The 17,326-nt window shown below is 43.3% G+C and overlaps 1 protein-coding gene across 1 annotated transcript in view; it reads right to left on the minus strand.

The window, feature by feature from the left end:
* lmx1al (LIM homeobox transcription factor 1, alpha-like) overlaps nt 1-11,372 on the minus strand; it is a 288,153-nt gene extending 276,781 nt beyond the window's left edge. The window contains exon 1 of the mRNA XM_060855002.1: nt 11,209-11,372. Coding sequence (XP_060710985.1) covers nt 11,209-11,372 — 164 coding nt within the window. The remainder of the gene's footprint in view (nt 1-11,208) is intronic.
* Nucleotides 11,373-17,326: the final 5,954 nt, after the last annotated feature.

Here is a 17,326-nt window from a genome sequence, read left to right on the forward strand (position 1 = left end):
CTTGCTAAAAACACAGAATCAGCAGCAACTCATGGCAATTCCAGACTTATCAGCAATTCATCATAATCAAAGAACACTAGCTAATTCACCATAACCCCAGAATTATCAACAATTTTTCCCAATATCAGAATAAATCACAATTCAGTTAAACCTCATAACATTCCACAATTCATCATCATAAAAGATACTTCTTAAAATTTGGATGATAAACCACTAACCTTGGTTATGTGTTAACAATTCATGTATTGGCTGAAATCCCATGGTTAATTCTTTGTTATTCTTTCATTAAACCATTTCTCACTTTTCAGAGCCTTCGCCATTGTCTTAAGGTTGAAAATGTCTGTCTGCCTGACTCTTTCTCCTTTGTCTCTCTTAGCTATTCCAGAAATTTAACTCAGAGCCACGACATTCCTTCAGCTGACAAAAGTTTTAAGCCTTTATGCCAATACTCAGGGTTTCAAGCAAGTTTTACTGAAAGAGATGCTTACTTCACTCCAACTTATTCTAAACGCTCCAAACTAAACCACATTAATGGACAGTCGCCACTAGGAACCTAACCACCCTGACAATGAACTCATCCATCATAGAGTTATGGAGTCAGAGAATCCTACAACAGGGACACAGGCCCTTCAGCCCAAAATGGTCAGTGTCGACCAAAATGTCCATCCACTCTAACCCCATTTCCTTACACATGGCCCATATCTTCCTAATCCTTTTGTATTCATGTATTTATCTAAACGCCTTTTAAATCTTGTAAATGTACCCACTTCTACCACTTCTGCTGGCAGCTCATTCCATATTTGTATCATCCTCTGCATAAAAAAGTTGCCCCTCAGGTTCCCTTTTATTCTTTCCCCTCTAACCTTAAACTGATGCCCTCTAGTCCTCGATTCCCCAATCCTGGGAAAGACACTGAGTGCATCCATACTATCCGTACCTCTCATGATCTTCTACACTTCTATAAAATTCTCCCTCAGTCAACTATGCTCTAAAGAAGTAAGTCCTAGTTTGTCCAGCCTATCCATGTAAATCAGTCTCTTCAGTCCTGGCAACATCCTTGTAAATATCTTCTGCACCCTTTCCAGTTTAATACCATCCTTCCTATAGCAAGGTGACCGAAGCTAAACACAATACCCAAGGTTCAGCCTCACCAACATCCTGTATAACTGCTACATAACTTCCCAGCTTTGATACTCACTGCCCTGACCGATGAAGGCCAGTGTGCCAAAAGCCTTCTTCACTGCCCTGTCTTGCCTGGGACTCCACTTTCAGAGAACTGTGCACCTCAAATCCAAGGTTTCTCTGTTCCACAACACAAATTTAAGACTCTATCATTCTCCATGAAACCCCTACCTTGATTTGACTTTCCAAAATGCAAGACCTCACACTTATCTATATTTAACTCCCTTCACCATTTCTCAGCCCACTTCTCCAGCTGATGCAATTTGTGATAACCCTTCTCACTGTCCACGATGCTGCCCATTATAGCGTCATCTGCAAACTTACTAATCCTGCCTTGTACATTCTCATCCAAATCATTGATATAGATAACAAACAATAATGGGCCCAGGCACTCCACTAGTCACAGGTCTCAAGTCCAACAAACATTACCCTCTGCTTTCTACCATCAAGCCAATTGTGTATCCAATTTGCCAGTTCCCCCTGGATTCCATGTGATCAAACCTTGCAGAGCAGCCTACCATTTGGAACCTTCTCAAAGGCCTTACTAAAATCCATATGGACTGCATCTACTGCCCTGCCCTCGTCAACCTTCCTGATAACTTCAGCAAAGAACAAATTTGTGACGCATGGTCTCCCACTCACAAAGCCATGCTGACTGCTCCTAATCAAACCTTACCTTGCCAAATGCATGTATATCTTATCTCAGAACCTTCTCAAGTAATTTACCTACCATAGATGTTACACTTCCTGGTCAATAGTTCCCATATCATTTATTTTCAATTAGACGTCTCCACGGCAATTTGGTCTCATGATCATATATTGAAATCCAGCATTTTTAAAATCAAGTTCAAATTCTAGTTCTTAAAGGATAACTGATCTGTAGAAAATATGGGGTTTCTTTCCCCAAAAGCATATATGCTTTTCTTTACTCAGAAAGTAGTAAGGGTATGGAATGCGTTGCCTGCAATGGTAGTAGATTTGCCAACTTTAAGTACATTTAAGTCGTCATTGGACAAGCGTATGGACGTACATGGCATAGTGTAGGTTAGATGGGCTTCAGATTGGTATGACAGGTCGGCGCAACATCAAGGGCCGAAGGGCCTGTACTGCGCTGTAATGTAATGTTCTATGTTCTATCCCATCAGATGCCTCCTTTTAAGAGGAAAAAGTAAGTTTTTTTTCACAATCTTTTATAATACTACATAGATTGCTCTAAACATGCTTTAGTGATTATCTCATTTGCTACATGGACAATGTAATTCCTTCCCCATCGTTCAATGAAAATTCAAACGTTTAACATCTTGCGATGGAGGGATTATATCCAAAACATTGACATGTCTTTATAAAGGTCTTTATGCAATTATTAAATGATTAGTCAAACTCTGGAAAAAGTGTTGGCAACCAATCCGTTCCTTTCTGCAAGATGAACATGTCTTAAAATAAATGTTTGCTGCATTAGCCTCTAGTGAAAAAAAAGAGTCTAACTATAACATTTCTACAAAAATGCTTGTGGATATGATCCATGTAGATCACAATCTCTTCAGAATTTAATGAAAATGTATATTCAAAAAACATTAACCAGACACTCCATATTACCACCACCATCTTGTAACAATATAATCTCTACGCTCTTATCACGAATACCAATTTCTTGTTTGAATGGTTTGTTGAAATTTAGAGTAGTTATAACAGACTTGTTTATTAAGACAACATTTGATCTCTTGTAGACAGCCTTCCAAGATGTTGTACTGTTACATTTGGCTTCGATCTCTGATAAACTTGAAAATGAAGGTGTTACTATGCTGAAAATTGGAACGAATCTCCTGTAAATGACAGTACATGAATAAAACTGTGTAGTGCCTGGTTTATGCCTATTGGAAAGAATAAATTGTTGAGGTTGATCAAAAATGATAGCTTTAAGTTGATCCATGAATATTGAGAGCCTATCTATCAATCTCTGTGACTGGTCACATTTGTAAATATATGCATGCATCTTGGAATAGCTACTGGAACCTTACACTGTCCTTCAGAATTCCACCCCTCTTATGGAGCTGCATCTTTCAGCATTTGTAGTGGCTCAGTTAAAAGTAGAACTATATCTGGGTGGTTCGTGTGTGAGGAATGAACTGCTAGAGGAAGCGGTAGACGCAGGTACAGCTAGAACATTTAAAAGATATTTGGACAGGTACATGAATAGAAAGGTTTAGAGGGATATGGTCCAAATGCTGGCAAATGGGACTAAGTTAGTTTGAGAAACCTGGTTGCCCAACCTGATAAGTTGGTCTGAAGAGTCTGTTTCCATGCTGTATGTGACAAGGTTTAGCTTTAAAGGTTATTTTGTCCTGGTCTTTTTATGAAGAGAGGTCTATGGCAGAGGTGTGGAGCAGCCTGGGGTTATGTAAATAACTTGGGAGGCCTGTTTTATTTAATGCAGCCTGAATGGCAGCTCTGACAGATCCAGATATGGATTTGGGTTTTCCTTTCAGTAGTATGAGAAGCTATTGGGGTCTCAACTGAGTTGGAAGCTTCAGTGAATGTCTCCTGGCTCCTACTCTCTCTGAATTTTCTCTTGACATTTTTCTCCTTCTGGGATTGGAGAACTGCATGTGGAAATCTGTGTCTGAATTTTTTTTTGCCAAGGGGTGTGTTTATGGGATGTGACTGTATTGGAACAGTTAATTCGTAATAGTTACTGTATCTATTATTCTGTTAAGTTTCTAGTAGAGTTACATTATTCTAACATCCCTTTAAATACAATGTTTAAATAAATTGTGTTTTACTTAACCTCAAGTAGTTTGACCAATCTCACTGCATCTTCTACACAATGCTTCACGTTTGCCTTTAGAAATAAGGAAATGTTGGAGTCTGGGCTATCTTAAAATATTCTGAGGGGGTCCATATCATGTGTGACACTATAACTCTATGCATCTGAGAAATTACAACACCTTCCATTTGGTTTTGGGAACAGTGAAGGCCATACAGGCTTGGTTACCCCCATGACATGTCATGAATAAGTGACCCTGGCTTTGCCAAATTAAATTCTTGGCAAATTTCTCATGTAGCATTTCTCACTTTCTGTAGCCTCTCAATTAATTTACTGATGTGATCCATGTATTTCTTCCAAGGGTCACGAGAGGCCAACTAATCGCCAATACAGCACAGTTCCATAGTCCATGAATCGTTTGATTGGTTTGTCTTTGAAAAGTAGCTGGTGAACTTTCGATTCCAACTTTGATGAAGGTCATCTGGTGTTATATCAACAGTAATTTCCATGGCTTATTCTGTTAATGGCATTTCCAAAGCCTCCTAGTGAGTTGGTCTTACTGATACAAAATTAGTTTCCAACCTTTTTGATACAATCTTCAGTTTAAAGTAATGCTTCAGAACCAATTCTTATTTTGACATTTACTTTACAATAACTGATGCAATAGTTTTGAGTTTTGTTCGGCTTTTGTATCACTACAACTGGTGAATGCCAACAGATTTTACTCATTCTAATGATCTTATTATCCAACATGAAAGTTGTAAGTTTTTTTTGGTCTCGAAGAGTTTTGTTTAATGAGTGGAGGATTTCCCACATCGAAAACATGCATAGTTTGAGAAGTTCATTCTGATCCACCTCTACAGAGTGACTCACCCTTCTCATGGTCTGACTATGGCACCGCTAGACTCTGCTGGAAAAAATGCAAGATTTTATCTAATTTTTTAACACCTCTGTGTTGACTAAGCATATTACTGGGGACTTAATTTGATAAACTTTTCATTATATTGCTCTCTTTATTTTTAGCTGGCTATTCTCCCTGTTATAACTCCTGGCATAAATGCTGTCCCTACACACTTCACGTCAGTTCTGATGAAGAGTTATCCAGATTGGAAACGTTAGCTTGCTCTCTCTCCATGGACGTTGCCTGACCCGCTGTGAGCACCAGCATTTGTGGTTTCCAGTATAGATTCCAGCATCAGTGGCCCAGAGATTAGCACTGCTGCTTCATAGCACCAGGGACCCAGGTTTGATTCCAGCCTCGGATGACTGTCTGTGTGGAGTTTGCACATTCTCCCTGTGTCTGCATGGGTTTCCTCCCACGGTCCAAAAATGTGCTGTTTAGGGTGGATTGGCCATGCTAAAATGCCTACAGTGTTCAGGGATGTTCAGGGTAGGTGGGTTAGCCATGAGAAATGCAAGGATAGGGTTAGGGTCTTGGGTCTTGGTGGGATGCTTTTCGGGGGTTGGCCTGGACTTGATGGGCTGAATGGCCTGCTCCCACACTGTAGGGATTCTATCATCTGCAGAATTTGTTCCTCCTTGATATAATAGTGTTTCAGTATACTCATAGCACACTCCATGTTGAATTCTCCTTCTATCTGGTGTATGATTAACATAGTCTATCTCATTAAACTGATTGAGATTCACTAGGTGGTGCTAAGAGATGTTACAGAATTCAGTATTGCATAGACCAGGCCGGTAAACCCATTAATAGAAGTCGGCATTCCTAATTCCTTGCCATGTACAGCTTTCTCTTCATCCATCCATCCATCCATCATTTCTAACTGCCGCCCTGACATCGACCACCTCAACCTGTCCACCCCTCTCACCCATTCCAAACTCCCTCCATCACAATGCACACCCCTCCGTTCCCTCTGCCTCAACCATAACCTCACCATCAAACCCGCAGACAAATGGGGAACAGTGGCAGTTTGCTGCACCGACCTCTACACCGCTGAAGCCAGGCGCCACCTCACAAACACCTCCCACTACTGCTCCCTCGACCACGACCTCATCTCCCAACACCAAACATCTCCCAGACCACCAGCTACCTCATTAGCTCAGGAGATCTCCCATCCACAGCCTCCAACCTCATTGTCTGTGAACCTCTCACCGCCCAATTCTACCTCCTTCCTAACATTCATAAACCTGACTGCCCTAGTCGACCCATTGTCTCAGCCTGCTCCTGTCCCACTGAACTCACTCCTTCCTACCTCGACACCGTCCTGTCCCCCTTTGTCCAGGAACTCCCCAGCTACGTTCGTGACATCGTCTAAGACCTTCTCCAAGATCTTCGTTACCCTGGTCCCCAATGCCATGGACATCCAGTCACTGTTCACATCAATCCGCCATGACGAAGGTCTCCAAGCCCTCCGTTTCTTCCTCTCACACCATCCCAACCAGTACCCTTCCACCGACACCCTCATCTGTCTGTTGAACTGGTCCTCGCCCTCAACAACTTCTCCTTCCAATCCTCCCACTTCCTCCAAACCAAAGGGGTAGCCATGGGCACCTGCGTGGGACCCAGCTATGCCTGCCTGTTTGTCGGCTATGTGGAACAGTCCATCTTCCGGAGTTACACCGGCACCATCTCCCACCTGTTCCTCCACTCCATCGATGACGTATTGACACTACCTCGTGCTCCCACAAGGAGGTTGAACAGTTCATCAACTTTACCAACACCTTCCATCCCGACCTCAAATTCACCTGGACCATCTCGGACACCTACATCCCCTTCCTGGACCTCTCCATCTCCTTCTCCGGCAACCAACAAACTACAGGTACCTGGACTCCTACAAACTCACCGACTACACCTCCATCCATTCTACCTCCTGTAAAAACGTCATCATTCCTGATGAAGGGCTTATGCCCGAAACATCGACTCTCCTGCTCACCGGATGCTGCCTGGCCTGCTGTGCTTTTCCAGCATCCCACTCTTGACATCTATCCTGTACCTCCAACTGTATTGCACTATGTTGTCATAACCTTACCAGAACATACAGCAACTCTGACATTAGTGAGAGACTGGAAGTGGTTTAACCTGAAGACCACCATACCTCAGGTGAGGGGAAGGGTTGAGAAGGAGACTCCGTTATGGTAACCTCAGCTGTTGATGGGAATTTGAACCCATGCTGTTAGATTACATTATTTTGCAAACCAACCATCCAGCCAACTGAGCTAACCCAACCCGAACACCTCCAATAAAGGGGGCTGCAGTGCTGGCCTCCAGCCTTACCCCAGCTTCTCTGTTTCCTGGGTTTGAATCCTACCATGGCAGATGGTGGAACCTGAATTTGATAAAAATCTGAAATTCTGAGTCTAATGATAACCATGAATCCATTGTTGATTGTCAGAAAAAAACCTATCTGGTTCACCAATGTCCCTTTGAGAAGGACACTGTATATTGTGCCTCTATGTGACCCCAGACCCAATGTGACTGACTCTCAGTTGCCCTCTGGGCAATAATTGCTGGCCTAGACACAGCTGCCCACAGTCGGTCTGGTCTTCAGTGCTTGTTTAGGAAATAAACTCAATGCTAACTCCATCTGGTTCTGACCTGTATTCTTCAGCTACCTTCTCTGTTTGTCCTCTTGCTCCCTGTTGAGAAACTGTAAAGTGTTCTTCAGCAATCGCACATGATTTTGAAAGTCTGTCTCAGAATTTGGACACACTTTCTCCAAAAGTAACTTCTTCCTCTTGATCTACCCTTGGGCCCACACCCCCACATTCCTGATGAAGGGAATTCTCCTGCTCCTCGGGTGCTGCTTTTCCAGCACCACACTCTGACTTCCCTAACTGGAAGTTCTTTTGTTTTCTGTCCTCGCACTTACTCAAGGGGTTGGAAACCTGCTCATTTATGAGGTGCACCCGAATTGTAAATAATAACATTGGTATCCCCTATTCCAAACCTCTGGATATTTTAAACCTCCAGAAGGGCTCATGCCCGAAACGTCGATTCTCCTGCTCCTTGGATGCTGCCTGACCTGCTGCGCTTTTCCAGCAACACATTTTCAGCTCTGGATATTTTAGCCAATAAGCTTTGATCATACTCTCTTTGAGGTTGGAGGGGGCCTTTCCAGTCCTCTCCCTGCAAGTATGGGTAATACAGTTTGTTCTGCTATAATGTGTTTCTTCAACATGAGTTGGCTTGAACTGAATTGAAGAATTTAGCCCGTTATCTGTAGGACGGGTACGTTCCTTACCCATACTGGCTATAACGTGATTCCAGCCCCAGTGTTTGAAATGGCGGCTATTATGCAATTTGCTTAGAATGTGGGATCACACGAGAACAGATCTATAATGTTATATCAGAGCTGACTGTATGCAGTTGGTTTAAATTACATTATCTCTGAGCTGCCATGGTTTCCTAGGATACTGGTGAAATTTGACTGTTGGTAGTATGTGGTTAAAAAACAAAATTACCATGTATACTCGAGTAATAGTCAGAATAGTGGGCTGCACGGCGGCACGGTGGTTAGCACTGCTGCCTCACAGCGCCTGAGACCAGGGTTCAATTCCCGACTCAGGTGACTGACTGTGTGGAGTTTGCACGTTCTCCCCGTGTCTGCGTGGGTTTCCTCCGGGTGCTCCGGTTTCCTCCCACAGTCCAAAGATGTGCGGGTCAGGTGAATTGGTCATGCTAAATTGCCCGTAGTGTTAGGTAAGGGGTAAATGTAGGGTTATGGGTGGGTTGCGCTTCGGCGGGTCGGTGTGGACTTGTTGGGCCGAAGGGCCTGTTTCCACACTGTAAGTAATCTAATCTTTGACTACTTTTTCAGGTTAAATTCATGAGGTTGACTATGACTTGGATACTACTTTTGAGGGGATGAAATTCATGCCCGTCAAAATTTGTACCTTATTAGCAGAAGCCCAATTGATCTCTAAATGAATGAAGAAAAATAAGCAACGAATTACGGTAATTCTGAAAATCCAGAGCAGAATTTAACAACCACTGGGACTGGAAGATTGGGCACAGACGGAATAACCAGCAGACTGGAGAACTGGAGCAGGACATGACGGCCAGCACACTGTCTCATAAACATTAACATGTTATCTGTGAAGAATTAGGGTTGGCTTTTACACACGATATGTGGAAAATTCCAGGTTATTTGGACAAAAATAGGGGGTTGAGTATACGGTAGCCCTTCAATTAACAGCTTTGCTGTAATCTTTGTTAAGGGAATAGGCTCTTGAAGCTTGTAGCTCAGCACACGATTGTTAGAATGTATTGGTATCCCATTTTAGCTATTAAGTCTGTAGAATCCACCAGAAAAAAAAATCTAATAGCTCATCAAGAGTGGTTATAGGGACAGATGGAGCTGGACGATTGGGAATTTCCCAACCATTTGGCATGCATGAAATGTTTGCAGATTAGAATTTCATCCCTGTGCAATCTCAAGCAGGAAACACTTTTAGGAACTGGTCTCATTGCCTCAGTCAATGAGGAGATACTTTTCTTGACGATCCTGAACAGTGATTCCACTTACTAGGTTTGGAGACAACTCTTGGCAATGGTACTGCTATGGTGTTGTAGAACATAGAACATAGAACAATACAGCACAGAACAGGCTCTTCGGCCCACGATGTTGTGCCGAACATTTGTCCTAGCTTAAGCACCTATCCATGTACCTATCCAATTGCCGCTTAAAGTTCACCAATGATTCTGACTCTGCCACTCCCACAGGCAGCGCATTCCATGCCCCCACCACTCTCTGGGTAAAGAACCTACCCCTGACATCCCCCCTATACCTTCCACCCTTCACCTTAAATTTATGTCCCCTTGTAACACTCTGATGTACCCGGGAAAAAAGTCTCTGACTGTCTACTCTATCTATTCCCCTGATCATCTTATAAACCTCTATCAAGTCACCCCTCATCCTTCGCCGTTCCAATGAGAAAAGGCCTAACACTCTCAACCTATCCTCATACGACCTATTCTCCATTCCAGGCAACATCCTGGTAAATCTCCTCTGCACCATCTCCAAAGCTTCCATATCTTTCCTAAAATGAGGCGACCAGAACTGCGTACAGTACCCCAAATGTGGCCTAACCAAAGTCCTGTACAGCTGCAACATCACTTCACGGCTCTTGAATTCAATCCCTCTGCTAATGAACGCTAATACACCATAGGCCTTCTTACAACCTCCATCCAACTGAGTGGCAACTTTCAAAGAGCTATGAACATAGACCCCAAGATCCCTCTGTTCCTCCACCTGACTAAGAACCCTACCATTAACTCTGTATTCCACATTCTTATTTGTGCTTCCAAAAAGGACAACCTCACATTTGACAGGGTTGAACTCCATCTGCCATTCCTCAGCCCAGCTCTGCAACATATCTAAGTCCCTTTGCAGCCGACAACAGCCCTCCTCACTGTCCACAACTCCACCAATCTTTGTATCGTCTGCAAATCTTGTGATTCATTTCTTTAACTAATACAGTCCTTTCCGAAGATTCTTCAGGCATTCCAACAACCACAACTTGTTTTCATGTAATCCCAGAATCATTCAGAAATGATCATTATCCCAGGATCAACGATAGTTCATTGTAATCTCAAAAGAATTCCCAAATTCCCTTCTCTAAAACGCATCAGCAGTTTATCACAGACCAGAATATTGAACAATTCATCATCATCCCAAAATTTTACGCAATTCGTTGCCATTTCAGATCGTTCCATAATTTACCACAATCCCAGAATATTCCATAATTCACTACAGACCCAGAGAATTCCATATTTATCACGATCTGTTTGTTCCACAATTCACCGCCATCCCAGAATGCCCCACAATTTGTCATCCCAAATTATTCCACAATTAAACGCAATCCCAGAATGATGCACAAGTGTTTGCCATCATAAAGTATACCACAATCCATCACCGCTCCTGAATATGCCACATTTAATAGCCATCCCAGAATATTCCACAGCTCATCACCATCCCAGAATGTGACACAATTCATTGTATTTGCAAAGTATTTCATCACAATCCCAGATTATTCCATAATTCACTATTATCCCAGAAAATTCCACAATTCACATAATCCCAGATTATTCCACAAATCACCATCATTCCAGAATATTGCAAAATTCATTTCTATCCAAGAATATTCCACAGTTCACCACCATCTTAGAAAATTTCATAATTCATCGCATTCACAGACTATTTCATAATTCAGGACAATCCCAGAACATTCCAAACTTCGAATTACTTCACCACAATGCCAAAATAAAACGTTAAAGCGAGTTAATAAAGCCAGGGTCTTACTTTTTGTAGTCATGTTTGCAGTACAGCTGCTTGTCCCGGCAGTAGCAGGTCCCAGAGAGTGGCTGCAGGCATGTTGTACATTTTAAACAAGATTCATGCCAGGATCGTTCGTTGACACGGAGGATGTAGCGATCAGTGATGGTGAGTTTGCAGCCTGCACACATCTGACCTGGTTCCTGCTCTGACCCTAGACCACAACATTCTGCACTGAGTTTACAGAAAAGGATTTCCTTCCCTCACCTCCCCCTTCTCACACACACAGAGCCCTCATCCTCACCATCTTGCACATCCCCTCCCTCCCTCTGGTGCCCCCTATCTATGGCAGGTGCCATCTAGGGGATTGGGGCAACTTGTCAAAACTTTCTCACTAACAAATCTCAAATCTACAACCCTTGCAAACGAGAAGGAGTAGCCCAGGAACCTGGGAACAATGGCCCATGCCTCACGCACTTCACTGTACCCACATCTGATGTCCTCTTCCCATTTTCCCATGGTGGATGTGGCAAGACAGCAGATACTCATTAGTGACTTATTAGGAAACAGGTCAATTAAGAACCAATACTTACTGTGATTGAGGGTGGGAGAGGTTTGTTTCAAACATGTTGGTGTATCTTCTGTTTTCATGTTGCCTGGCACATTCAGAAATACAAACCTATCAAATAGAATGGATAAACATCAAATCAATGACAATCAAAACATGGCTGCTCTGTTCAACCAACCTTTGGTTTGTGACATTAGAATAGAGAATGCTAGAGAAACTCAGCAGGTCTGGCAGTGAGTGCGGAGAGAGAAACAGAGGTAACATCATGACATAGCACCATTACACCACATTCAGCTGCTTGGGACTATTCCATCATTAAAATAGATCATGGTTGGTTCAACATTCCTCACATCCACTTTCCTGCCATTTCCCTGTAACCCTTCATTCCCTGACTGATCAAGACATCTCAGAAATAACTGCCAGACTACTCAGACCCCTTGGCATCATGGTAGCCCACAAACCCACCAAAACACTAGAACAGCAGCTAATGAACTTGAAAGACCCTATACAGACAACAAGCAAGACTGATGTCATTTACAAAATACTGTGCAAGGACTGTAACAAACACTACATTGGACAAACAGGCAGAAAACTAGCCACCAGAAAACATGAACACCAATTAGCCATAAAACGACATGAGCCTCTCTCACTAGTATCCTCACATACAGATAAGGAAGGACACCACTTCGACTGGGACAATACATCCATCCTAGGACAAGCCAAACAGAGACATGCATGAGAATTCCTAGAAGCATGGCATTCCAGCTGGAATTCTATCAACAAACACATTGAGTTAGACCCCATTTGCCAGCCCCTGTGGAAAAGAACAGGAAATGACATCACCACAGGAAATGACATCACCACAAGAAATGACACCGCCAACCCAAAGAAACCCAAACTTACAAATAGAAAGCAGGAATTATCAGCAGTGCTTTGACCAGAGGCCCACTGAAGATGTTACCTAGTAGGATGATGAAACGTCTGGAGATGAACCTTCCAACTCAATGAATAAACCTACAACCATGATCAAGAATCTCTCTATCTGGGCCTTAAATATACACAAGGGCTCTGCTCCCACAGCACTCTGTGGCCAGGTGTTCCAAAGACTCACAACACTCTGAGAAAGGAAATTCCTCCCCAACTCAGTTTTATGTGGGGACCCCTTTATACTGGGACTACACCCTCTGTCCTAAGACTCCCATGAGAGAAAACATCCTCTCAACATGTACCCTGTTGAGCCCCTTAAGAATCCGATCTGTTTCAATGAGATCAACGCTCATTTTCCTAAACTCGTGGAGGTGTCGGTGTTGGACTGGTTTGGACAATGTCTGGGGAGCTAGTAGATGCTGTACTCAGGGAAGACCAGAGTTCTGACAGCTTGTGTTTTCAAATAAACCTGTTGGACTATAACCTCATGTTTAAACTCCAGTGAGTAGAGTCCCAGCCTGTTTAGCCTTTGCTCATAAGACAATCTCTCCACATGGGGGATCATCCTAATGAACCTTCCCTTAACAACCTCCAGTGAAATGATATCTTTCCTACAATCATGGGGCCAAAGTTGCTCACAGTATTCCAGATGTGGTCCCACCAACACCTTGTACAGGTGCAGTAAGACTTCCCCACTCTGTGACTCCAACCCCTTTGAAATATGGGCCAATATTCCATTCGCCTTCCTGATTCTCTGCTGCACCTGGGGGTTAGCTTTCTGTGTTTCATGTACAAACACCCCAAGTCCCTTTGTGTTCAGCTTTCTGCAGTTTTTAAAAATCTTTTTAAATAATAGTCTGCTCTTTTGTTCTCCCTTCCAAAATGACCAACTTCACATTATTTCCACGTTGTACTCCATTCACCATCATTTTGGCCCCTTATTTCATCAATCACTATCTCTCCATAAACTGACATTCTCACAACTTGCCATTCCATGTACTTTTGTGTCAACTGCAAATTTGGTGACAAGACATTCACTTCCTCTCTGCACATCATTAATAAATATTGTAAACAGTTGTGGTCCCAGCACTGGCCCCTGTTGAAACCCACTGGCTATAGGTCACCAACCTGAAAAGGAACCCCTTATCCTCACTTGCTGTTTCCCACCCATCAGCCAATTCTAACCAAACTAAGCTTGAGATCTAGACCAACCACTCAGACACCTATCATTTATGACTTGGCTTATGTGACATAACAGGTTACAAAGCAAAGTCAAATAGGATCATGGACAATAATGCATCTCTACCCCATCAGCTCAATGCATTCTATGCTCACGGTCAACAGAACGTCAGTGGATCCCAACAGCCTAGAATGGATCTGTACCCACCATCACTGCCGCAGACGTTACAGCTGTCTCCTTGGAATGAACTCACGGAAGGCGATTGGCCTGGATGGATTGCCCAACCATGCACCCGGATCCTGCATGGTCCAGCTGGCGGGAGTATTCACAGACACTTTTAACCTCTCCTTATTACAACCTAAATAAGTGGCAACACCTCCTCCACCATAATCCTCAATGCCAGTGTCCCACAATGCTGCCTGCTCATCTCCCTACTCAACCCCTTATATACTCACGACTCTGTGGCCAAATTCCACTCCAATTCCATTTACAGGTTTGCTGACAACATCACCATTGCAGGTCAGATCTCAAACAACAATAAGATGGAGTACAGGAAACAGACTGAATGCTTAACAGCCTGGTATAAAGGCAACAATCTCTCCATCAACATCAGCAAAATGAAGGAGCTGGTCATTGACTTCAGGAAGCAGAGTAGAAGGCACACCCCAGTCTGCATCAACGGGGCTGGGGTGGATGTGGTCCACAGCATCATATTCCTGGGAGTGACGATCACCAACAGTCTGTCCTGGTCCATCCCACATCGATGCGACAGACATAAAGCACAACAATGCCTCTACATCCTCGGGAGGTTAAGGAAGTTTGGCAAGTCCACAAAGACTCTTACCAATTTTTATAAATGTACCATAGAAAGCATCCTGTCTGGATGCACCACAGTGTGATATGGCAACTACTCTTTACTAGACAGCAAGAAACTGGGCTGTGTTCAAAGAGTTTTGAACACAGCCCAGTCCATCTCAACCAGCCTTCCATCCATTGACTCCATCTACACTTCCTGCTGCCAAGGAGAGCAACCAACTGAATCACCCTGGTTATGACCTAGTCCACCCTCTTCCATCGGGCAGAATATAAAAAATTTTGAACACATAAACCAACAGATTCAAGAAGAGATTTCTTCCCTGCTGTTATCAGGATTTGCAAAAGACATCTCAAATGTTAATGTTGATCTCTCTCTGTACCTTTCGTGTCGCTGTAACACTCTGTCCTGCTACCCTGATACACTTTGTATGGTACAGTCTGTTTGCGGAGCTCGCAAAACGGCAAATTTCACTGGATCTCGGGACATGTGACAACAATAAATCAATCAGTGATTTTTTCTATCTATGTTAATATACTACCTCCAACACCGTGGACTCTCATGTCAAAACCTTTTGCGAGCTCCCTTGTAAAACACCTTCTAGAAGTCTTAATAGAACATTCGACTGATTCCCCTCTATCCATTCCGGTTGAAACTTCCTCGGAAGACCAAGTCGAAGTGTTGGATGTACTGTATTATAATGATGAAGTGACCAGGAAGGCTGATGAGGGCAGGGAGGTAGACGTAGTCTATGTGGATTTCAGTAAAGCCTTTGATAAGGTTCCACATGGTAGGCTGCTCTGGAAGATAGATCACATGGAATCCAGGGGGAGCTGGCAAATTGGATACACAATTGGCTTGATGGTAGGAAGCAGAGGGTAACAGTGGAAGGATACTTGTCAGACAGGAAGCCTGAGATTAGTGGAGTGCCTCAGGGGGCGGTGCTGGGCCCATTGCTGTTTGTTATCGATATCAATGATTTGGGTGAGAATGTACAAGGTATGGTTAGTCAGTTTGCAGATGACACTAAAATAGGCGATATCATGAACAGTGAGGAAGGTTATCAGAAATTGCAGCAGGACCTTGATCAGCTGGGGAAGTGAGAAATGGCAAAAGGAGTTTCCTATAGATAAGTATGAGGTCTTGCATTTTGGAAACTCAAACCAAGGTAGGAGTTTCATGGTGAATGGTAGGGCCTATGGAGAGTAGTGAAACAGAGTTCACTTGAACTTGGAGTTCAGGTGCACGGTTCTCTGAAAGTGAAGTCACAGGTAAGACAGGGCAGTGAAGAAGGCTTCTGGCACACTGGCGTTCATCAGTCAGGGCAGTGAGTATAGACGTTGGGAAGTTATGTTGCAGTTGTACAGGACATTGGTGAGGCTGCACTTGGAGCATTGTGTTCAGTTTTGGTCACCTTGCTATAGGAAGGATATTATTAAACTGGAAAGAGTTCTGAAGAAACTTACAAGGATGTTGCCAGGGACTGAGTTATAGACAGAGGTTGGACAAGCCATGACATCTTTTCTTTAGAGTGTAGGAGACTGAGGGAGGGGAGGGGAGGGGGGGGTGATCCTATGAGAGGCATGGATAGGGTGAATGCACTCAGTCTTTTCCCTATGGTTGGGGAATTGAGGACTGGAGGGCATCAGTTTAAGGTTGGAGGGGAAAGACTAAAAGGGAACCTGAGGGGCAATTTTTTACACAGAGGGTGGTACACATGTGGAATGAGCTGCCAGTGGAAGTGGTTGAGGTGAGTACAGTAACATCTTTTAAAAGGCATTTGGATAAATACATGGATAGGAAAGGATTAGAAGGATAAGGGCCAAGTGCAGGGAAATGGGGTTAGAGTGGATGGACAATCTGGTTGACATGGACCAGTTTGGGCCAAAAGGCCAGTTTCTGCTATAGGACTCATTGACTGTATGAGGTCAGGGAGGAGATTGCTGGGGCCTGGACAGAGATCTTTGTATCCTTGCTAGTCACGGGAAACGTACAAGCAGGCTGGAAAATAGCCAATGTTGTTCCTTTGCTTGAGAAAGGGAACAGGCATAATCCAGAAAACTATAGTTCAGTGAGTTTTACATCATTGGTAGGGAAATTATTGAAGAAAATTCTTAGGGACAGGATTTACTCACATTTGGAAAATAATGGATTTATTCGGACGGTCAGCATGGCTTTATACAATGGTGGGGGAGTGGGTCTTGTCTCATAAACTTGATTGAGTTTTTTTTAAGTATTTGATAAGGATAATTAATGAGGGTAGGACAGTGGATGTTGTGTACCTGGACTTTACAAAAGCATTCGACAAGGTTCCTCATGCTAGGCTGGTCCAAAAGATTAAGTCACATGGGATCCATGGTAAGTTGGCAAATTGGATGCAAGATTGGCTTGGTCATGGAAGTCAGAAGATAGATGTGGAGGGGAATTTATTTTCTGAATGGAAGTCTGCAACCAGTGGTCAAGGATCAAGGTTTAAGGTGAGACAGTTTCAAGGAGATGCACGAGGAATTTGTCTTTTACATGAAGGGTGATTGGTTCCTGGAGAGCTGGTAGAATCAGATTACAATAACCAAGTTTAAGGAACATTTAGACAGACATGTGGACAGGCAGGGAATAGAGTGAGATGGACCATATGCAGGCAGATAGGATTAGTTTG

This window comes from Hemiscyllium ocellatum, chromosome 45 (assembly GCF_020745735.1).
Source record: "Hemiscyllium ocellatum isolate sHemOce1 chromosome 45, sHemOce1.pat.X.cur, whole genome shotgun sequence".
NCBI classification, from domain to species: domain Eukaryota; kingdom Metazoa; phylum Chordata; class Chondrichthyes; order Orectolobiformes; family Hemiscylliidae; genus Hemiscyllium; species Hemiscyllium ocellatum.